A 22,691-nucleotide genomic window follows, 5' to 3' on the forward strand; every position below is an offset into this window, starting at 1 on the left:
AGTTCATACCAATGTTTTAAGTATTAATTTATATGTATATATTCATCCATATTGAACACAAAACAAAGAGGCTCTAGCAGGCACATAGAAAAGAGGGAACGAGGAGTGAGGGACGCTGGGAGCCACAAGGGCCACCACTAGGTTTTCAGTTGGTTTGTGCTCCTCATACATAAGCCTGACACCCTTTCCCAAACGCTCCTCCTCCCCCCTCCCCCCCCCCCCTCCGCAAGCACCAGCAAGGAAGGGGTAAGGTTCTGTCCCTAAAGAAGTTTGGGGTGTCCACAATGCCCTCCTCCACTTGTGATCCCAACCACCATTTAAGGGAGGATTCAGGAGGTCAAAGTATTTGGATACTTGCTTCACTTCCTATTTGGGTCCATTTCTTCAATGCCGGATGGGGTGTGTATAAATGGGGGCTTTGCTGTCCCTTGGCCTTGTGCAGCCCTGGAGAGATTGGGGCTGTCAGCCATGGAGCAGAGCAGAGCTCACCTCCCGGGCCTGGCAGGGGTGCAGAGAGACGGGTGCTGCAATCGGGCAAGGGCTGGAGGCCCAAAGCCCAGTGGTGCCGCGACTAGGGGAGCAGTGGGCTGTCCGTGGGGTTGGCTGGAGCCGCTGCACAGATCCCTGACCTACTTCCACGGCCCCTTTCGGGTCTAGGAGCAGCTAAAAATCCATAAATTAAGGATATTAACTGATGGGGCCTGCGGCATCCTTATAAGCTATTTAAATCTATAAATTTACAACATCTTCTGCATATATCAAGTAATTGAACTAACTGCAGGGATGTAACTTTAATGAGAAAATTTCCCCCTTCTGTAGTTCAAGCTCTAAAATAAATAAATAAATAACATCTTCCCTTAGGAGGAAAGTTTCTGTTTATTCCCGCGTGGAGAAGTTACAGACGCGCAGTCCGGGCGCTCCTTCCACGCGCGACGTCCTATAGTCAAGGGAAGCTGGCCCCCTACTTCGTCCACCTCCTACCAGCGCCCCTCGCCCATGGCCGACCCTCAGTGCCCCCAGCGAGTGAGACCGCTAGGGGGCGCCGAGGTCCGGTTAGAGCTCGGGGTGCGGGCCCCGGCGCCACTCCGGGACCGAGAGCACCCACCCTCCAGCCCTAGCCTGGTTCTCGCCCCGGTGTCCCCGGAGCCGGACGGGGGACTCAGTACAGGCCCTGAGCACTGGCGTCTCCAAGCTCCGTTTCCTAGGAGCCGGGAAATGGTCTGGGAGTGTGTGTGGGGGCGGGAGGGGGGGGCGGCCGGGACGAGGGGGACAGGCGGGGCTCCAGGGAAAGCGGAGGAAGGGGAGGAGGAGGTAGGTGAGAAAGAGGTAGGAAAGGAGGAGGAAGGGGCAGCCGATTCCGGGACCTGGGAGTGACGCCCCCGGCGGGCTGGCCTAGGCGCCGTTGGGAGTCTTGGCCGCAGACGTCTCCAACGCGCGGCGCACGGAGAGGAAATGGCGCGTCTGGCCCCGGGCGGCCTGCCGGGCGACCCCCTCCCCTGCGGTGGCCGACCGCGTGTCCGCAGACGTCACGGGCGGCGCTGCTCCACCGAGAGGGGCAGTCAGGGCAGAGACCGGGGGAGGGGGAGGGGCGGCCTTGGCCCCCGGCTCCGCTCCAGCTCTGGCAGAGTCGCAGCCCAGTTTCTTCCCAAGTCCCGCCCCTGGCCCCGGGCGCCGCGGCGGCGGCTGCTCTCCTCTTTGTAACCGAGGAGTCAAGAAATGTGAGAAACGTGCCCTGTGTTACTTATTTGGGAGCCGAAAATTTATGCCCAGCTGAAAGCGCCCGGGGAAATATTACATCAGATGAAATGACAATGATTAAAATCAGCTTCTCCCCCGCCCCCTTCTGAGCCTGGAGGAGGCCCGGGCGCCGCGTGGCCGGCCGGCGGGGGGCTGGGCGGCGGAGGGCACGGGGGCCTGGGCGCACCGTTCCCGGGAGCGTCCTGGCGGAGGCCCGGCGGGAAGACACGGGCTCTGGGAGAGGCGGGTGGGAATCACCCGACGAAAGGAGGGAAAACAGTGCCTTTCTGTCGCCGAGCGCGGCAGGCGCGGGCGCGCGGAGCTAATTGCGACTCTAATCCTCTGCCCCGCGGCGCAGCCGAGCCCCGAGCCAGGAGTCGCCGCGCGCTCCCGCTCGCGCTCGCCGCGCTGGGTAATTTGGAGCCGAATCGTTGCCCTTTGCGTCCGGGCTCGGCCGCCACGGGGCGCGGGCCACCGGCTGGAGCAGGGGGCTGGTTTCCTCGCCAGCAATCGGGGAAGGCCGCTGGAGAGAGAGGAGGGAGGAGAGGAGGTGGGAGCGGCGGGAGGGCAGCCGGAGAGCGGCGCGAAGAGGAGGAGGCGGCGGCGGCCGCGAGGAGGGGAGGAGGCGAGGGGAGGGCGGGGAAGGGAGGCCCCGGCGCGCCGCGCCGCGAGGGGCCGCGCGAAGCGGGGGCCGGGGCGGGAGGGGTGGGTGGGGGGGAGGGTTGGGGGCGAGAGAGAAAGTAACTCCAGGACGAGACCGGAGCGACCCGCGCAGCGAGCACAGGCGGCAAGGCTGCGCCAGGCGCCCGAGACCGGCGGCTGCGGGGGGCGGGGGCTGTGCCCGAGCCCGATCCCCCGCTCCTGCGAGGTAAGCCCCGCGCGAGCGGCCACCTCTTAGCGCCGCGCACCCCTGTCCCCAAAGTGGCTGCGATACCGAGAAAGTCTCCCGGTCGGGGTTCGGACCTGGGCGGGGGCGGCTGCTTTGTCCCGGTGCTGGGTGGCGGGGGCATTCAGCACAAAGGCCTGGTGCGGGAGGGGGAATTGCCCACGTGGGCTGGTCCTGGCTTGGGGTAGACCCTCCCCACGCGGGCGGGCTCGGCGCTTCCAGCTGCGCGGGGCGGTGCGGGGGGGGGGGCGGGTTCAGGCCCCAGCAGTGGAGCCTAAGTGCAGGGCCGGCGAGTTTCCGGGGTCAGAACTGGGCTCACGCAGTTGGGGCTTCGGGTGGCGACGGGGCCCGGCCTGGCGCTCAAATCAGAGAGAGAAAAAGTCTCTAACGGGACAGATGTGCGTCCTCTGACGCCCACCCTGAGTGTGCGAAACGGGACGGGAGGGGTCGGCGCGCTCCTGGTCGTCCCAGGTGCGCCGACGTTTGGGGGTCCGGGGCCAGTAGAGCGGATACGCGATCGCCGCCTCTGGGTCCCTGCTGCCCGCCGGTACTCACTGCCTGGACGCGCGCACCGGACACACAGTCCCAAACATCCCTCCTTCGTAGCCGAAGCGCCTTTAAGTCTTCCCTCGCTCCCCACCCCGACTGCAGAAAGATAAGCTGCAAGTTTTCACTCCGTTTCTCAAATGTGCATGAAGGAATTTAACTGCATCGAATAACAGCATTAGTTCCCATTATTTTTTTTTTAAATCCCGCCAACGATAAACTTTGAGAACAAAAGCGCTTTTACGTCCTTAATTAGGCAGGCTTCCCATCTGTGGTCTCTGTCTGCCTCTTGATTTAACTTTGCCCTCCGCCCCCACCGCACACCCCTCCCCACCATGCCAGGCTCTTCGGGTTCCGGGGCCATCCTGGCCCGCGGCGCCGCCGGCCTCGGCCCAGCCGGCTCCAGGCGCCCTGAAGTTCACACCGGCCGGCTGGCTTCGCGGCGAGGCTGGCGCGCACCAGGTGGCCCACGGATCTCGCTCCCGGCCTAACCCCTGGGCAATTCTGCAGGCCCCTGGCAGTTTCGCCCCGGGCTGGCACACAGGGTGCAGAGCTGAAGAGAGCTAGAGAGCGCCTGCTGTTTACCTTTTATGGTTAAAATAACAGCTTAGCAAAGAAGCGACTTGACGAAGAAGCGATTTAGTGAAATCGTCTCAAGCTGCCGCAGCTCAGCCAGTTTAATCACCCCCAGAGAGCTGAACAACTGCGAGCACAATGGGACACAAAATCATTTTGTGTGTAAATGAGCGTGGCATTCTGCTCGCTTCCCTCTGCTCGGGCGGGCGGGGCTTGGCGGTGGCGGGCGGGCGCGGGTCCCCGACCTCCCGCCGCAGCTCTGAGAAGCGGGTCAATACCCAGCCAGTTTGGAAACCCGCTGGCCCTGCAACAGGCTGTTTGGCCGATCCTCGGATGGGCCGTGGTGTTGGGGCTGGGTCATGGGTTTGATACTGGTGTTGGCGGAATGAACTTGTGTCTCTTACTGCACCCATTTTTATGACCTCAGCAGTGGTCTCGGGGAAAGGGTCGTTGTCCAGCACAGATGCGTTGGTCGGAGAGAGCACCGGAGGTTCTGGTGAAGGCGTAAAGCCTGGGGCTTCCAATGGTGAGTTTCCGGTTTGCCATGCACCCCAGGTTCTGCTTGCGGTGGAAAAGAGACTGGATGATAATAGAATTGAGCAGCTTTTGTGATGGGTACTTGGTGTTAAATGTCACATAGAGTAGTGCCCTGGTAATAAGGAAAACATTGTGCAGTTTGCTTTGATAGAATTTCCGTCAGAATTCTTTCCAGCAGTTTATCCTCAGTGTGGCTTTCCTTCTGACTCCTCACCCAGCAGAGCCTCCCACGCCAGAACAACCCATTCTTGAGGTCTGTTCAGGTTTCTCAGAACTTCCTGAGATAAGTGACCCGCTTTTTTAAAAAGCTAACTGGAACTCAGGAATGTCCAAAGCAGCAGACCCTGTGCAGCCCCCAGTGAGAGTTTAAAATAAACGTCTCTGTCTTCTAATAGCACCCCCAGCCCCGCCCAGTTTTGTGTCAAGGAACTTTCCGGGACACAGGACAGAACAAATCTTAGGAGAGTAATCTTACTTAATTTTGCACAGTTTGATGCTTATTGGACCTTGGTCTGTGTTTCAAAATTGGATGTTAAATTCCAAGGCACAAAGTCAACCCTTAAGGGAGATTGCTTCTCAAGGTTTAAACCTGTAAGAGACAAGTCAGGTTAGGCTTGTGGGAATGGGGCAGGGGTTGGGGGGTGTTGATACTCACTGGACATGCTCTCCCACCCTCCCTGAGATTGGAAAGGGCTGCATAAACCTGCTCTTGCATAGGGCCTATACAGTGCCCTGGGGTGGCTTCTAAAGACTGAGGAACAATCTATTTTCAGGTGGCTGTGGAGCAGAGGGAAGGTGCTAAGTGACTGTGAGGAGGAGCAGGAGATAGGGTTCATTAGCTGAGCTGAGTGGGTTTACTTCTGGCCAGCTCTCTGATGCCTGGAGGGTGTGATCCCAAGGGAGCTGGGGTACCTGAGGCACAGACAAGACCCTCCTGGGGGTCGGAGAGGTCCTGGGCTCCCCAGCCGACAGAGGGTGGAGGATCCTCCCTGCACAGTGGTCCACAAGGTTCTCTGTTGATGCAAGAGGAGACACGCTTGGTAACATGGCTCTCAACCCAAAATACCAGGAAAATCAGATTTGTTCTGAAATATTTTGGGCAATTATGGTGAGCATATGTTTCAGTATTGTCATTAGCTGAATTAGCAGGCATGGAGCTGCCCAGAAAACGTATATGCGTGTGTGTGTGTAATTTGTTGTGGCCTGAGCGCATGGTTTGGGATACGGGGACAGGATAGTGGTGGGTGGAACCTGGAGGATGCTGTGTAGTAAGCATGGGGTCCAAGAGAGCATGTGCAGAAAGGACGATTTTAAGTGTCTGGCTCCATGGGAGACACAGCGCTCATGACTACTGAGGAATAAGCCCTCTGGTGTGTCGGTGCTTCCCACAGATACTCTGGGCAGCGATGGAAGCCTAGATGCCTCACCGCAAGGAGCGGCCGAGCGGGTCCTCGCTTCACGCCCAAGGCAGCGCCGGCACTGAGGTGAGAGCCTGAGGGTGGGCTGGTCAGTGCCGGTGGCCGCCTCTTTGCCCTCTTTCTCAGTGCCTGCTCACCGACTGCCCTGGCTGCACCTCTTCGCAGCTGCGGCATTCGAAAGATGGCTGTTGACTTGCTGTACGATTATGTATTTTTTGAAACAAAAATGCTCTTAATTTGATGTGAAATTTACTACATGTATAAAACTCAATGCCTTAGGTGCTGAAGAAGTCACTAATTTAGAGGTGTCTCGTTACCGAGACAAACTTGCAAAAACCCCTGAATCCCAATTCACAAATTGGTGATTCGTTTGTCAGGGGATATTTCACATCTAACACATAAGCCTGCGACCTTTAATTAGAATTTTGCAGTTTGTTTTATGCCCCTGGAGGCTGACACCTTGAAAATTTTTTTTCTTGATTTCTTATTGCTAATAAGCATCTTTCTTTTTCCCTCTGGTACTTTGAAGAGAATGATGCAAATACACTTAATTACAGTGGTGGCCATAATTTGTCAGCTGAATATGTGATCAGGCACAGGCACAAGTGATCTGATTAGATCTGTGATCACATTGGCAATAAAGGAAGTATACAGCTCTGTTGTGAAGAAACCCTTGTTTCTGCCTTGTTTCCATCTCTAGGAGGGAGGAAGCATGTCCCGGTTGTCTCTCACCCGGTCACCTGTGTCTCCCCTGGCTGCCCAGGGGATCCCACTGCCAGCCCAGCTCACCAAGTCCAATGCACCTGTGCACATTGATGTGGGCGGCCACATGTATACCAGCAGCTTGGCCACGCTCACCAAGTACCCTGACTCCAGGTAAGAGCCGAGCCCCTTGTAGTAGTAGACGTCAGGTGGTAACTGACAGCGTCTGCAGCCTGCTACCAGTGGGGCCTGTCTCCTTTGCTGGGGAGCACGCAGGGACCTGTGATCCTGGCTGCAGTGGTAGTGCTAGGTGGAGCTTCTGACCCACCGGCAGAAGCCGCTTATCCAGAGCCAGTCCCACCTGAAGCTGGCCAGCAGCTGGCTGAGGAACCTGACCTCCCTTCAGGTACCTCTTGAGTGGGACTCGGGCCTGGCCTTTTCAGGGGATCATTTGTGAGCAATGCCGTGTACCTCTTGGGCTTGTGTTCCGATTCCCTTGGGAAATTACATAAGGAGAGGGAGGAGGGGAAGCTATAATTTACCGTCTTTGTCTGTTGGGGTGGCTACTGCTGGACCTTGAGTGCTAGCAGCAGGCTCCCTGGAGTCGGGGGTGGGGAAAACAGTGACTGCTCTGGAGAAGCATAAGCCTCATACCTCATCAGCACACAGTGTCCCTGACCAGGACCCTCCCAACCTGGCACCTCACACTCTGCAGAGCTACCTGGCCCTTCTGCCTTGTGGGCCTATCTGTGGGAGATGCTGGGCACTCTTGACTCCTGCTCTTGCCTCTTAGGCGTCTCCCTCCCAGGGGCAGACCTGGTTTCCCATTGGCGTAGCAGCAGGGCTGACCTGGGCTCGGGTAGGTCTCCCGAGCCTGTCCCAGATGTGATGCGGTGTGCTGCTTGCTGAACCTGCAACTTCTTGCCCCTGGCACAGTGAGGCAGCCACTGCTGAGGGCTGAGCAGCAGGAAGGCCAATGCTGCGGGCATCACCCCTGTGTTTATACATTTAAAATAGCAAGAGGAGTTCATTAATTCCCCCCCAAAACCGGGCGATCAGCTCTGGGACGCTTTCTTGTCAGGCTGCCTTGTTGTCCATGTGGCTGTGCGCAGTACAAAGGACTCCTCGTGTGCGGAGGTGGCTGTATAACGGGCCGGGGTGGAGCACTCCATGGATCTGTGGTGCTCACTCAAGGAGGGAACTTTGAGGTGGATGCCGTGTCTAGTTCAGAATCTGGGCATTCTTGGGGGCAGATGGCAACTGAGGCTTCATTTTCTTGGCCCAGCAGAGGGTAGGCCTGGGACACTTTTGAACTTGGGACCTTGCGGGTGGAGGGGAGGCAGCAGCGTATTGGCCTGTGCACTAGCTTGCAGAGCTCTGTCTAAGACAGGAGCTGGATTCGGCTCATTTAATTTCAACTTTGCTCTCTGTGTGCAGTCCCAAGTTGTTTGAGATTGATCACTCCTTAATCGACTGACAATATTTGTGAGTGAAATTTATAAAACTCTTGCCCACAGCCTCTCTGAAGAGAGTTTCCTGAAATCAGACACTTGCCCTTCTGGAATATTCACAGCCCAGGCCGACAGGGAATGGCCTGCTTGTTCCTGTGTCTAGGCTGCTGCGTGGGAGCCGTGAGGGTAGGGGTGGTCCTCCCCGAGATCCACAGTGCAGCTTGTCCTGGCCCGTGGTCCTGCTCTGTGGTGGGGTCGGCCTTCCGGCGGGGAGCCGAGGCCCCTGTGACCCCTTGGCTTCAGGATGTGCCCAGAGGGGATGGCAGTTTGCATTCTTTCCTGAAGCCAGGGCTTAAGAAGAATGTGCTGTTCTGCATGGATGGCTTCTGGCTCACAGGGGACCTGCTGCTTTGGCCTGAAGCTTTGTCCTAGAGGCCAGGAGGTAGTATGACCTGTAGGACAGCCAGGGGACAGTGGGTCAAGCCAGGCCCAAAAAGTGGTTTGGGCAGCTGTGCTGGCAAAGTCCCCTCTGATCTTTCTCGTCCCTCCTTGAGTGAATCATGAAAATTAAACAACCAGGTTTCACCAATTCTGGAAACCAAAAGCAGTCCTCTACCCGGTTTCACTTTGTGAGTCACCTGGAAATAGAGAATTAAAAGTGCTAAGGTCCCCTGGGGGGTTTCTGTGTAGAAGCGCTGAAGTCCCATCCTGGACACTGCTGAGAGACCAGGGGCTCGTTCCCCCAGACCCTGAGGTCCCTGTGCCCACAGAACTATGCCTGGGCTCCTGGTTCTTGGCTGGCAGGGGTGGCTCCAACACCAAGAACAGTTGCCACCACTGGTTGGCCCAGGTACAGCTGCCAGTCATTGCCCGGAGACAGCAGAACACAGCTGCCCGGGGCTGGGAGTGGGCTCCCCGGGTCTGGCGTTGTATAGTTGCTGCCACCGTAGCTTCACTCTTGCATCCCTGTGGCTGTGGGAAGGAGCTTCAGAACTAATAAAACCTCCCACTGAAACACTGATGAAACTGGAACCAGTGCTTAAAAAAGAGAAAGACCCTTGTCAGCTGCAGTCAGAACTGGCCAGCCTATACCTTGGAGGACTTCTAAATTTGGCACCCAAACCCTGAGGCCTCCCTCAGAGGGTGGCCCAGGGCAGAAGCTGACTTTTAAGACTCTGCGCGTCTGGCGCTCCTTTGCAGCCACTGACCTAATCTTCCCTCAACCTGCTCACATTCTTGGTAGCCTCAGACCCCCAAGGGCATGAGAAGCCTTGGTCCTGTGAAGAGACACTGAATCAGGGAAAGATCTAGAACCAGCCAGTCCTGAAATAACGCAGATTGAGCACCTTCTAGTCTTAGACCAATAAACAACCAAGAACCCCGCCAGCCACAGAATGGGGTGGGTCAGGAGTCCTATAGATTCCCAGCCCTGGCATCAGAGCAACGAGCAATGCAGTTGGAACACTGCTGGCTATTAAGCCGGGAAGGGTGGAGAAGGATCCACGGGGAAGTTTTGGCTTAGGACTGGCTGGCTCCCTGTGGATGTGGCTTTTACCTCTGTCTGCTGATGCCATGTGGGGACCCCCAGCTGTCAGATGGTGACTGCCCATGGCACTCTTGCTCCATCCCGTCTGTCTCCAGGGATGCTGGGTGGCCCTCAGTCTGCTGAGGCCAGCTCTTGGGGGCTTTGACAGTTGGAACAGGCCATGGGGCCCACAAGACTTTCCAGTAGGGCTGTGTCCCCCAGTAGTATTGTCACCAGGCCTGGTGGGGGGGGGGGTTGATAGGGAACAATGGCCTTGGAGCCCTGAGATGAGTTATACCTGAGTGGCCGCAGTACTGGTTCCACAGGCTCTGACCTGCGTATGCCCATCCATGAGTCAGCCTTGCTGGGGCTGTCCCATGTCCCCAGACTCATAACAGGTCACTGAGTGGCTGCACAGCTACCCCACACCTGGGCAGACCCTCATGGCCAGTGCCTGAGTGAGCCAGGACACCAGAGTGGAAGACTGTGTAGACGGGAAGCCCTGATAAAAGGCTTTGGGCCTCTAACCACTGAACTTCTCATGTGCCCTGCCACGCAATAGCAGGGAAGGGCAGGGCCTCCGGCCTGGTGACCTGGAATGGACAGAGGGCTGGGCTGCTGGGGGAGAGGGGCACGGCCCTGGAAGATCCATGCCAGCCAGAGAGCAAGGGGGCCATGGGACCAGCTTGCGCGGGCTGGGCTGGAGGGCCTGGGTCTCAGGTCAGGGCCACCCTGTTGCCAGCTGTGCAGACAAGGGGCAGCCTTGGGAGCGTCCAGCTGTGGACAAGTGTGTGGCTCTGCCTGCTAAAGGATGCCTAGAGGTGCTGTCACTGCGAAGACGTTGCCAACCTCCCTCCTATTTCTGAGCCAAGCTCTTGGCTGTCACTACCCCTCTCTGTGGCTCCTAATTGTCCACAGTTAGGCCTGGGGTCTACATGGAAAATTAGCTAAGCCAGAGCCCGCCGCCCTGGTCATTGGGGAGGCCAAGGCCCTGGCTCTGAGGCCTGCCTTCTCCTCCCTGGAGTGGATGAGGACAGACCTCAGTGCTCCCCCAGACCTCGTGAGTTTCGTCAGAACCACTGCCCTTCCGAGGACGGGGTGCCGGGTCCTTCCTCCCATCCCAGGCCCCTCCCAGGTGTCATATCTTCTTACACTGATGTGTGTGCCTGCCCTGTTTCTGTGTACATACACACCGGGTGCGCTTACACAGGGGTGTGTGTATACTTGCGTATCCTGTGGTGTGTGCACTGTGGCAGGCATGTACACATGCAGAAGGTCCTGCCTGCCTTGGATCTCCCTTAGGGCTCCCCGAGTGAGCAGCTGTCGGTGGCTTATCTGTGAGTTTGTCACATGTACACAGCTATGTCCCTGGTTGGCTTGTGGTGGCTGGTGTGTCCTTTGCCTGGATGTATCTGGGTCTGCCTGTGATTTGTGTGTTGCGAGGGAGGGGACCATGTGACCCTGTGCCCGTTGCTCAGGTGTGTCTTGTCTGATGCCCGTCCCTGTGGGTTAGTGAAGTGGATGTGTGGGACTCAAGACTGTCTTGGCTAGTTTCCCTGTGTTCACTGGGTGTGTGGCTGTGGCCTGGAGTGTCTCATGGTTGGGAGTTTTCTGACTGGGTCTGTCTGGCAGGGGTTTGTGTGGGGGGCCAGGAGGCTGTGTCTGTGCCTTGCTCTAGTTTTCCAGGCCGGTAATGTGTGTCAGCAGGTGGGTGTGTGTAGCTGGGTGTGTCTCTCTCTGGCTGCGGCTTGGGAGTGTGGGCAGGGTGTGTGCCATGTGCTGCTTGCCCTGCCAGTGTCCTGGTTGACTGCGGCCTGGCTGCCTCTGGCGTCTGCGGACATCCATCAGTTTGGGTCACCAACGTAAGGCCCTTCGTCACTCCAGCAGGGCGGGCCCTAAGGAGTGGGGCCGGGGTAGGTGGACTGACCTTTCCATCAGACATCCCACCCTCTGTCTCTCTCAGAATAAGCCGCCTCTTCAATGGCACCGAGCCCATCGTCCTGGACAGTTTGAAGCAACACTATTTCATTGACCGGGACGGAGAGATTTTCCGCTATGTCTTGAGCTTCCTGCGAACATCGAAACTGCTGCTCCCAGATGACTTCAAGGTAAGGCCTAGCCCGTGGCCGCCCTGCACTGCCTCTGCAGTGGTGTTGCGCAGGGGATGCGGCGCCTTAGTAAGTGGGCCCATAGTTGTCATGGCAACCATAAAAAGTTAAGCAGTGAGACCAAGGGCTAAATTAGTTTTTCTAAACTAATTTTTTCTCACACTTTTAGCTTATTTATCAGGGAGTAACCACAATTAAGCAGTGGCAGCCACACTTCCCTGGTTCCATGTTTGTCATGTTGAAGGACTGTTACGTGCTGGAGTTAGAGGAGTTAGAGGGTCCTCCATCTGTTCCGTGTCAGCCATTTGGGGAGGGGAAGCCCAAATAGTCATTAGACAAAAGCTGAGCACAGGCCTCGGGGCAAAGCTGTCCAGCTTCGGGAGTCCTGTCTCGGTGCTGGGTCCGTTTGTGGCCCCGGCGATCCTGGAGGATGGGAACTCTGTCCTGGGCTACTGGTGGCTCACAGCAGCAAGTGTCTGTGCTTCCTTCCTTCTGGCACCCAGAGGTCCGGTGGCTCTGGGGCTGTTTTGCCCTCTGTTCCAGCTAGTTATTGGGTCCCAACAACTGAACTCAGGCCAAAAATACAGTGAAACAAGGCAGACGTTGGTCCTGTCCCTGTAGCACTTAGAGTCTGGTGGGAGGGCGGATGTTGAACAAAAAGGACTTGAATTCCACAGGGGCAAACACTTTGGAGAAGGGGGCAGGGAGGACGTTTCCCTGGGGGTGAAGGGGGATGGGGGCAGACAGGTGTAAGGGCCTTGGTGAGGAGGCAGGGCGGCCAGGGTCAGTGCCTTCCTGACCCGGAGGGAGGTGCTCTCCTGCGGCTGTGTGGACTAGGGGGGCAGGGAGGGAGGCTGCTGGCTGATGTCAGGAGCGTGGTGGCTGGCTCTTATTTTGATATTTTACCTCGAATACAGTGGAATGGTTGAGAGTAGGGGTGACTGAGGGAGGGCGCTCAGATTTGCAAGTGCATTGCCCTGGCTGTTGTGTGGAGAAGGCCGTGGGGGTGGGGGGGCAGGGGGTGGGGGGGGGTGGAGGAGTGGAGATCAGTTGGCCAGGAGAGGCTTTTTGAAGGCTTTGGAGCAGGGGGGAGGCAGGAAGTGAAGAGGGAGCAAAGTGGCAGCTTAGAGTTATATTTACAAAACGGACACAAAAGGCTATGGGTGTGGGTTGTTGGGGGTCAGGGGGCCCTTGAGGGTACCTCTGGGCCTGTGGCTTCTGAGTGGATCCATCGAAACCCAGGGCTGGAGCAGGCTGGCGAGGAGTATGGTACCCAACTCCTCCATGGAATTGCTGGTGGGACATGGCCTGCAGTCGTTCTGGGCTGCAAGGAAAGATGTAGGGTTGTTCTGTGTGCAGATACCATTTACGGAGCGGATGGGAGCAGAAGCTCAGGACGGAGCCCCGAGGACCCCTGTGGAGGAACAGAACGGCCCCTGACAGGCCTCCCTCCAGGGGCCTCCCTCAGGCTGGTTCCACAGGCTGGGGCCAGCCGGCGGCGGGGGGCGGGCGGGGTGGACTAGGCCCTGCTTGGGGTTGAGCTTCCTTGCCTCTCCCCCAGGGGTTCTCAGGTTCACCAGCTGACCTTGAGCCTGGCCCCACGGAGTGGCGTGAGTCAGGAGCACTTGGCTACACAGGGCTGGGGCAGGTGTGAGTGAGCGCATGCTGAGGGACAGTTGGTGTGAGCCCGTCCCTCCCGGGGTGGGGGCTGCCTGCCTGGTGAGAGGTGGCTCCCCACCCCAGATCTGTCCTCACACAGCCTGCCAGGGCTGGGGCCAGCCGGGCACTGGGCAGATCTTGTTGTCCTTTAAAATCTTCACTCCTTTCTCTGAGCTGGGTGTCTACATCCATTTTATAGAAGAGAAAACAGGCTCAGAGAAGCTCAGTTACTGATGATCAGAGGCTTCAAAGCTGGCAGATGAAGATGCCGGAAATCCAGCATAGGCAGGTCTGTTCTGTCTTCCTGCTGGGCTGTGTGCTTTTTTTGGGTAGGTGAGCTTCTCCCTGGGATTGGAGAAGGCAGCAGATCCCTAGGCATAGAGAGTGCCTCAGGTTCCTAGCCTCCTGGTCTTTCCAGAGGCTTCTCTGTACTTCAGGGACGAAGCCTCCTTGAGTGCTTGGGGCCCGATGGAAGAGCTCAGGGGATCTGGCACAGATGCACAGCAGCTTGCTGCCCTTGAGTCAAGGCTAGGACTTCTTGTGTTTGCACACATTCACTTGAGCCGCATTTTCTCCACCTGTACAATGGGCACGACCACCCGGGGGAGTGCCTTGCGGGGGAGTCACAGTTCCAGAGAATGGTGAGAGGAAGCCTCCCTGGAGTTGGAAAGGGCAGCCCCCCCCCCACCTCTCCCCTCCTTGTCTGCACATTCCTGCAGGACTTCAGCCTATTATACGAGGAGGCACGCTACTACCAGCTGCAGCCCATGGTTCGTGAGCTGGAGCGCTGGCAGCAGGAGCAGGAGCAGCGGCGCCGCAGCAGGGCCTGTGACTGCCTGGTGGTGCGGGTCACGCCGGACCTGGGGGAGCGGATCGCACTCAGTGGCGAGAAGGCCCTCATCGAGGAGGTCTTCCCAGAGACCGGGGATGTCATGTGCAACTCTGTCAACGCTGGCTGGAACCAGGACCCTACACATGTCATCCGCTTCCCGCTCAATGGCTACTGCCGGCTCAACTCGGTGCAGGTGAGGGCTGCGTCTGCCCCACCCGCCTCACCCCTGCCTCCCCAAAGCCCTCCGGTGGCAGAGAGAGATGGGGGCAGGCACAGTCCCTGAAATGGTGAAGCCCTTCGTGCCGTCTCAGAAAAGGCAACAATGTGTGGATGCATAATTTATGTCCTGCTCATAATTAAATGATGACGCCTAGGGGGTGGACTTAAAAAAATTGATCTGAACTCTTTGTTTTTTCCAAAAGGATGTTCTGTAAAAATTGTCCAGAGTACTTTCAACAAAGTGTGCTTCCTTTGACACCCAGAGTCTGAGTTTGGATTCAAATTAAATTCAGGGAACAGGAGTGGTAGGTCAGAGGCTGAGCGTGGCCTGCAGCCCCTTCCTCGCCCTGCTGGCCTGGGCCACAGGTGCCCAAGCAGCTGCCCAGAGCAGTTCTGGACTGGATTTCCCTGGATGGGTCTAAAAGTTGGGAAGCCCAAGATGCAGTGGGGCCTGTTTTCCACCAGCTCTTCCAGACCTGAAAACACACCTCTCTTTCAGGTTTAGGGTAGAGTAGACTTTGTGGGGAAAGTCCATCTGCCACCATGCACACAACCCACAGGCTGTTGCAGAACACAGGTATCAGACACAGTGACTAGACCAAACCCTCACAGAGGCAGAAACCCATGTAGACACAGAGGCCTGCAGAGGAGCCTCCTCCTCTCCACCCCCAGCTCCCTTGAGCTGACGGGGCCCTCAGGCCTCAAACCATCTGGGACTCAAAGCTCAGGGAAGCAGGTGGCTGCCCAGAGGCCAGGGGCAGGGTCTCTCTATTATTGGGACAGGTCTCAGTGAGGAGAGGGCCCTGTGACGACGTCTGGAGAGATGGGCCGGTTACACTCTGGAAAAGAGACAAGGGCTCTTTCTCCCTCCCAGAGTCAAGGCTGTGCACCTCCAAGGGCAGCGGCATAGGGAGCCCGCTTGGATATGGTCACATGCGCGGCCCCAGGGCCTGGCCGCCTCTGTCCTGCCTGCGTTTGCCAGCTGGGGGTTCTGTAGGGACCTCTGTCTGAGACTTGAGATGTGAACAGGAGAAGCTAGCTTGCCCAGGCTAGGGCTCACCTGCCTGCCAAGCCAAGCCTGGCAGACTTGCAGCTGGCATTGCTGACCCCTGTTTCTTCCCTGGCAGGTCCTGGAGAGGCTGTTCCAGAGGGGTTTCAGCGTGGCTGCGTCCTGCGGGGGTGGTGTGGACTCCTCCCAGTTCAGCGAGTATGTGCTTTGTCGGGAGGAGCGGCGACTGCAGCCAACCCCCACCGCTGTCCGGATAAAGCAGGAGCCCCTGGACTAGGCCTGGCCTCGGTACCCACCTGAGGCCCCTTGGCCCTGGAGACAGCCCAAGGACCTGGAAACAGTGCTGGGGAGTTCTGCCTGTGCCTGCTTAGCAGTCATCGTGAGACTGAGGGTGGGGCTGCAGGGTCTGAGGCCAGCCGGGGAGCCCCAGGTGTCATGCAACAGAACGTGGGGTGCTGCCGGCACGCTTCCCGGAGGATTGTTGATGTGACCCAAAGATGCGTCGGTGGGAGCTCCGCCACCAGTGCCCTGGGGCCCCCGGGCCCCCAGCCGGGTGCAGCGCCTCCAAGGCCCTGGGGCCAGCCACGGTGGAGTCGGCACAGGCCCCCGCCCACTGCAGAGGAGCTCTTCATCCTTCTCCACGCGCGGGACTCCAGTGGGTGTCCCTGCATCAGAGATGGCTTATTTTTCTACACTATTTAAAACAGAAGTAACTAACTGCACAAGCCAGAGAGGCCAACAAGGACAACACTTCTTCATCTGGTGCTCCGTTCTTAGTCAGACATGCAGTGCGCCCACCCTCATGGTGGAAGAGCTGCTGGGCCCTCCAGCCCAGGTGCCCATGGAGAGGGGCTTGAAGAGCTCTGGTTCCCACTCTAGGGACATGAAGGGGAGGACAGTGCTGTAGGAACTGAAGCAAGGCCCCCAGGGAGCTGGGCTGCTGGCAGGAGGGTGGTTTGGGTGTGCGGGACAGATGGCTGTGGAACCACCTAACACCCTCACCTTTGCTGCTACCTGGGGCGCGGGCCACACTGGGTGGGACACGTGACCTACAGGTGTCCAGGGACTCCCAGTCCGGTTTGTGTGTCCTCACACCTGGGCTTCTGAAGGAGTCTCTCCCCATCCGGACCAGCTACAGGGCCACATGGCATCCTTACCTCAGGAATGGGTCCCACGGTGAAGGGACCCACCTGTCAGCAGCATCCTCTGGGTCCACACCTCAGGAAGCTGTCCCCAGCTCTGATTTTTCCACACTAATATGCACACTGAATTTTAATGAAATTTGTAATACTAGCCTGCCGATAAGACCTGGACATAGACATACCTGGGACTCTTGCCCCGGGTTCCAACAAGGACTGGCCCTGAGGGGTCCTCATAGACCTGCTGCCTCTTAGACGACAGGCCCAAAGATGGACACCCCAGCTTTGTCACCCTTGACTGAGCTGGCTCTTCCCAGGTGGAGAAACCGCAGACAGCTGCTCGGTGGATGCGGCATACAGCCGGCACCACCCTGCATACAATGCCTGTAGACTTGTATATGACTCCTTTAATATCGTAAAGATGCTGGTGTACAATTGTTGTGTTTGTGTAAACACATGATGTTCCTAGTTCATGCCATAAACTGCTATAAAGCAAAAGACTGAGGCTCTGTCCTGTGCAGAAGCAGCTTTGGATTCCCGCGTTGGATGTTGTGCCCTTTGCGCTGGGGGTGGGAGTCCTCCCTCTTCCTTCAGATAAAGGGTGAACTGGCAGTGCTCACTGGGGGAGGGGCGAGGTCCCAAGCTGGCTGTTACTTATTACTGCATTTGGGTGTTTCCTCATCGTGGTGCCCTGTCCCCCATGGGCAGGACAGACTGAATACTCATTCACAGCCCCTAACAGGATCCAATGGGGAGGCAGGCAGAAGGTGTCCCGGGGATTATGAGCCCGGTCTTAAGTGTTTGAGATTTCCCTTCTCTGACTTTTGATTGAGATTGACATCCTCTTAGAGCCCCACAGAGCAGTAGGAGAAGGTGACAGTCCACAGCTCAGACCAGCCGGGAACATGCGGCCCCTGGCATGAGACGGGTAGGTTACCCGAGCACAGCACAAGGCCACAGTGCGTTTGTTTCCAAGAGAAAGAGTTGGAAGGTATTGACAGAGGCCTCCAATTTAAATGAGCCTTTTTGTATTTTTCCTCAAAGCCCTTATGTTCTAACCCACGAGGACCCTTTTACATGCCGAGTAAAGGCCACCAGCCTCGATCTGCCTGGAGGAGGAGAGCACAGCCGCTTCCTGTCTGGGGTTGCAAAGCAGACGCCAGCCTGCTGTACAATCTAATTTGCTGGACAAACTTGCTAGCCTTCTCCTTTGCTTAGCAACGCGCCTCCAGTTGGCACATCTGCATTTTGGCATCTGAGGTTCACATCTGAGAGGAGGAGAAAGTGTGTTTATTAGAAAGGAAGTCTTGTGAAAACAGCTCATTGCAGTGTTATGTTCATGGGTTTTTCTGGTTTGATAGCCAGCATGATTACTGATTGGTGGAGATGTCCTAATGTTTAAAGCAGAGTAGATTTTTGAGTAAACCATAGTGCTTAAAAAAAAAAAAGTACCTTTCTGAATGTTACTCTTTATTCTTTACTAAGTAAAATCAGGAAGTACGATTTTACATAAGCGGGAATTTCTGAATTTGCAGAGAAATTCTTTGCTCCCATAGCAATGCTAAAATTCTAATATGCATAATACCCTAAACAATAAGTACCAAGGATTAATTCCTTTAAAACATTTATACTTCATATGTAATACTTCCTGGAATGAATATATTGTAAGTAATCTTTAGATCAAATGCCAGCAGTATAAATGTTAAATTCTGCTCTTTGTAAACCTCCAAATAATTATTTTTTGATTATAAGCAACCGGACAGAGAGCTGTTCCAACGCCTCCAGTTCCCACTGAAACTCCGCCAGTGCAGGGGAGGCCTCGGCAGGACCGCAGCAGGTGGCATCTGCCACTCTCCAGCTTACATGGGGCTCAAAGCCAGGTCACAGCACTGCTAATATCTTTTAAAAAGTGTTTTTTAAAACCTACCACTTGACTGTGTTCCTTAGAATAAATAAAGGGTATTTTATAAATTATACATGCAGGTCTAGCGCTTTGTTCCTGATTCACGGAAACAGCCACGAGGAGGTACTGTGGCGTGGATGACGTCGGAGCCACCGCTCCTCATACTCGGGGCTTGGCTTGGCCTGGCAGCTGAAGAGAGCCTTGAGTGGCTCAGGCCCCCAGTGCTGAGCCCTCCCTATCTGAGGAGCTGCAGTGAAGGGCTCAGCTCCAAGCAGCCGCATGGTCCCCAGGGGCCTAGCGTGCACCGTGCTGGGAGCTGGGGCAGTGCAGGCGCGGACTTCTAGACTACCTTCATCTCTCCTGAACCCCCAACCTGGATTCCTGCATTCAGGGTGTGTTGGGCCTTTTGCACTAAACACTGTGTTTTTGTATGAACCAAACCACTAGTACATTTGAAAAAGAGGCAAAGACACATGGATGAAAGAAACGTGGATGTGGTTACCATGGAGCCCCTGACCAAGGAAAGACTCATTTGGCCTGCCCCAGCGGAGCCTAAGGAGCCGGGTTGGGGGCTGCCTCCTCCCCATCAAGGCAGACCTGCCAAGATGGCCCCCTCCCACCAGGCCCTGTTCTCTTTCCCGATTCTCTGGAGACAGGAAAACAGCTGCAGTGGCCCTGGAGGGCACTCTAGGACACACAAGACTGGAGTTTCTCCAAAGTAGATGACAAGGAAAAACAAAAAAATAAGCAGGGTGCTTGGTTCAAACCAATGGGGACCTCTAGGCAGAGCTGGAGGGACAAGTGTTGGCCAGAGAAGGCAGCTGCTGACCTTGCGCCTGGCACCTAGGCTGATGTGGGTGTTGTAGGGCTTGTGATGTCACAGTTTGATGGAGATGGGGACCGGTAAGATGGCCCCTTGTGGACCCAGAGAAAGAAAAAGGTATGGGCGGCAGCTAAGGACAGCTTCCTGCCAGGAGCAAGATGAGAGGGATGTGCTCTTAGAAGCCTTCAAGTTTTCTAAAGTGACCTCAGTGGAACATAACCCCAGCGAGGGTTCAGGGTCAGGAAAAAGGGCTGACCAGGGCCTCTCCCTAGAGTCATGGCCCCTGTTCAGTCCCTGCCCTCCCATCTCGGTAAGTCCAGGGGCGTTTCTCCGTGAGCTTCCGGAGGAAGGGAGAGCACACACGGCCTTTGGGCAGCCCCTACCACACGCCCCCGGCTGACCTTGACTAGGACACTAGATGGCAGCTCTCGTTTCCCGAGACTCAGAGGTGAGCAGACACGGCACCTGCCTAACCCACAGTGAGCTCCCCAAACCTTAGAGCCACAGGCTGTGGGGGCTTCCTTGGGGTCAGTGGCCCCTGCTGTAGATACGTATGTGCCTGCTGGTTGCTGTTTATCCACTTTGGAAAAGGCTGTTTCTAGTCCACCCTCCTCTCAGTGGAAGGAGGTCTTGTATAGAATGTGTGCGATTTTAGGGTCACATGACTTTGACCTACGTGGCTACAGAGGTTTTGGACATCCATTATTGAAAGGATCCTTGCTTACTCAAAGATCCTTGTCTTCCAGGCACCTAGTGAGTGCCATGGATTGACAGCAACATGTGCCAGGTGTGTGGGTGACAAGACCTCCTACAAGGCTAAGAGAAGACATTTGTTTGTCCACAAGGATTGTATACTTGAGGTTCTAAAAAGTTATCTGGGACAGAAATGTCCATACAATAGTTTTCAAGTTTGTCATGATATCAAACATGGGTTACCCCCAAATTCCTTGACTTGCACGTGGGCTAACCACCTCTGAGACCTCACTGCTGGCATCTCCCCAGTGAACCAGGCTTCTCCAAGAGTCTAATGAGAGACTGGAGGAAGGAGGCAGGCACACGCCTGCGGGAAACACAAATGTGAGTGAGGGTTGGAAGTCAGCTGCGTTTGGATTTTTGCCTTTATTTCCGTTACACAGAAGAGCCAGTCCTGAAAGCCATCTCTCAGCCTGTAGCCAGTGCTGGACATTGCTCTTCCTCGACCCAGGACCACAGCTTTGGAATGTAACAGGTGGGGGACCTCCTCACAGAGGCATCACACACCAGGACAAAATGTTCTAGAGCAGGGGCAGAGCTGGGTTAGGGCCAGGACGTCCCAGCCAAGCCCCTTGAGGATGCCCGCCCTGCCCCCAGGGGCACACAGGCCTCGCATCTCTGGTAGGATGGGCGGGAGGTACACCACCTGCTACTGGCTCGAGCTGTTCCCGGGCAAGCCTGCTCCTCGAAGCCCTTGTCTAGCATGTCACCAAAGCTTCCTCCTCTGTGTCCTGGACCCGGCCCAGGACTGCCGAGGAAGCTGCGGTTTGGGGCGCAGAGTCTGCAACAGCAGGGTGGGGCGGCAGCTCCCGCTCCGGACGCGGGCCACGCCCTCTTGGACGCGAACACACCCCCATTTCCCGGGGCCTACAGAGTCACGCCTCGCCCTGCAGCCAAACAGCAAGAAAGCAGAATTGTACGAGTATGTACAAGGTCCTGGAATTCTCGCCCGGTTGCCACACAGTATTCGGAGCATAATTGGGGGAGGTTGTGCAACTGCCCTGCCGAGAAGTTGGGCGTGCTGCGAGAGCTCTCCAAGTTCTCAGCACTGGCGTCACGGAGCCTTGGGACGGAGCCAGACGCCAGCATTGCCACCTTTGGGTGGCACTGATGGCCTCACCCTGACAGGACGGCAGTGTGGCTCTGCTGAGAGTGGGGCAGCCCAGGTCCCTGCTGGGCCAAAGGGAGTGAGTGTTGGGCAGCAGCAGGGGCAACAGCCCCGCCTGGCAGTGCCCTGTGCGCAGACGGCCGCCCCCTAGGTCCCCAGGCTGGGCGTGCACCAGCTCCTGAGGGAGGGAAAGCTCCTGGGGGGCAGCACCGGGGGTGGCCCCACCCGACTAAAGCAGGGAACTGACAGCCCCTTCCCCACCCCATGGGGTATGTGCTCGGGCAGCTGGGCTGTGCTATCGGCCCCCCTGAGCCCCCATGGGTGGGCCCATCCCAGGGCCCCAGTGAGTCACTTCCCCAGGCCCTTAAGCCTTAGTCGAAGGTGCCTCCCTCTCCAGCAAAGCCTCCTTTGTTTTACTGGTTCACTTCACAATGCTTTCCTCCCCTTGGTGCTGCAAGCTCAGGGCCTGAGGGGTTTGGGGTCACCAGCTGTGAGGAGTGCAGAGGTGGGCCAATGGATGCTGCCTGGAAAGGGGCTCAGGGCCTCCCACCTCCCACACCTCTGGGGAAACCCCCACTTCTTTGCACAGGTAGTATATGTGCAGCCCTGGAGCATTGATCCTGGACCAGGAGGACCAGTGGTCTGGATGTGCGCCCTGGCAGGCAGCCCCTGAGCCGCTGACCTGGCCCCTGACACTTCTCTAGCCTCAGGGAGAGGCTCCCTTGCCTCATATGCCTCTTTTACCCCCTTTCTCTCTCTCTCTCTCTTTCCGTGCTCCCTCCCTCCCATTGGCCTCCCCCAGTTCCCCTTGCCCTGGTGGAAGAGCCCTGTGGAAGCCCAGCCTAAGAAGGTAATTCATCAAAGCACCTTTGGTCAGAAACAAAGCACCTCAGAAGGTCTAGTCCGCCTTCTGCCTCTCCCCACCCTCCAGCGCCCCCACTTCCTCCGCTGGCCATAGTGGGGGAGGGGGGCTCATTGTCCGGGGAGTTGCCCAGCTGCAGGTAAGCCCGAACCACCCCGTTGCTGGGAGTGTCTCATGTGGTGATCATCAGCCTTGCAGCCAATTGGGGTTCTCATTTTGAAGAAGTAGAAGACTAATTTCCAAAAAAGGTATATTCGTGAAGAGATTCTCAAATTTTACTGACAAAAGTAAATTCAGAAAATGATGGAGGAGGGGGATCACAATGTCCTAAAAACAGAGGAAAGATGAAGTGTATTACGGAATATCATTTGATGAAATATATTTATCTTTGTATAAATATGTATTGTTACAGTCTGCCATGCATTTGTAGAGACCACTAGACATTAGAGGGTTTCCTGGTGGCCAGGAGCTGAGCCATGGGCATTACATACACCAGCTTATCAAATCCACAAACCACACCTGTGACGAAGGAGCAATTTATAGTATTATTTACACAGAAAAGGAAAGGCGTAAGGTCCTTCACCTTTGAGGGCCAGCAGGGCAGCTCCAGCTGGCCCCAGAGCCTGTGCCCCTGCCATTAAAACAGAAGCTAGCGTCTTAGTTCCTAGTGCTGCTATGACAGATTACCACTAATTTAATGGCTTAAAACCATGAATTTATCATCATACCATTCTAGAGCTTAGAAGTCTGAAATGGGTTTCTTTTTCTTTGTATTTCTTAAAATTTTTTCTGTTACCATTTAGGACCCTTATACCCCTCCCCCCAGGAATCACCACACTGTTGTCCACGTCCATAAATCCTTTTTCCTTTTTGCTCCGTTCCTCCACCCTGATCTCCT

At 56.4% G+C, this 22,691-nt stretch overlaps 1 protein-coding gene across 4 annotated transcripts; it reads left to right on the forward strand.

Moving 5' to 3' along the window:
- The first annotated feature begins 2,470 nt into the window (after positions 1–2,470).
- Positions 2,471–18,318, forward strand: KCTD15 (potassium channel tetramerization domain containing 15). 4 transcript variants are annotated; one of them, XM_054588987.1, is made up of 7 exons: positions 2,471–2,605; positions 4,173–4,271; positions 5,674–5,766; positions 6,401–6,576; positions 11,342–11,486; positions 13,865–14,170; positions 15,324–18,318. In XM_054588987.1, exons 3-7 carry the CDS (start codon positions 5,701–5,703, stop codon positions 15,480–15,482), a joined length of 852 nt encoding a protein of 283 aa, XP_054444962.1. In that variant the 5' UTR covers positions 2,471–2,605; positions 4,173–4,271; positions 5,674–5,700; the 3' UTR covers positions 15,483–18,318. The 4 variants fall into 4 exon arrangements, with proteins under 4 accessions (XP_054444962.1, XP_054444963.1, XP_054444964.1 ...); XM_054588988.1 differs by having other exon boundaries at positions 4,176–4,271; XM_054588989.1 differs by lacking the exon at positions 5,674–5,766.
- Positions 18,319–22,691: the final 4,373 nt, after the last annotated feature.

This window comes from Pteronotus mesoamericanus, unplaced genomic scaffold (genome assembly GCF_021234165.1).
Source record: "Pteronotus mesoamericanus isolate MK-2021 breed Mesoamerican mustached bat unplaced genomic scaffold, CSHL_Meso_final scaffold_165, whole genome shotgun sequence".
Taxonomy (NCBI): Eukaryota; Metazoa; Chordata; class Mammalia; order Chiroptera; family Mormoopidae; genus Pteronotus; species Pteronotus mesoamericanus.

Excerpts from the sequence above, each read along its gene's own strand:
- KCTD15 (XM_054588987.1), top strand. The coding sequence starts at position 5,701 with ATGCCTCACCGCAAGGAGCGGCCGAGCGGGTCCTCGCTTCACGCCCAA. Across the intron at positions 5,767-6,400 it reads AAGGCAGCGCCGGCACTGAG|GAGGGAGGAAGCATGTCCCG; the intron begins GTGAGAGCCTGA and ends TTCCATCTCTAG. Across the intron at positions 14,171-15,323 it reads GCCGGCTCAACTCGGTGCAG|GTCCTGGAGAGGCTGTTCCA; the intron begins GTGAGGGCTGCG and ends CTTCCCTGGCAG.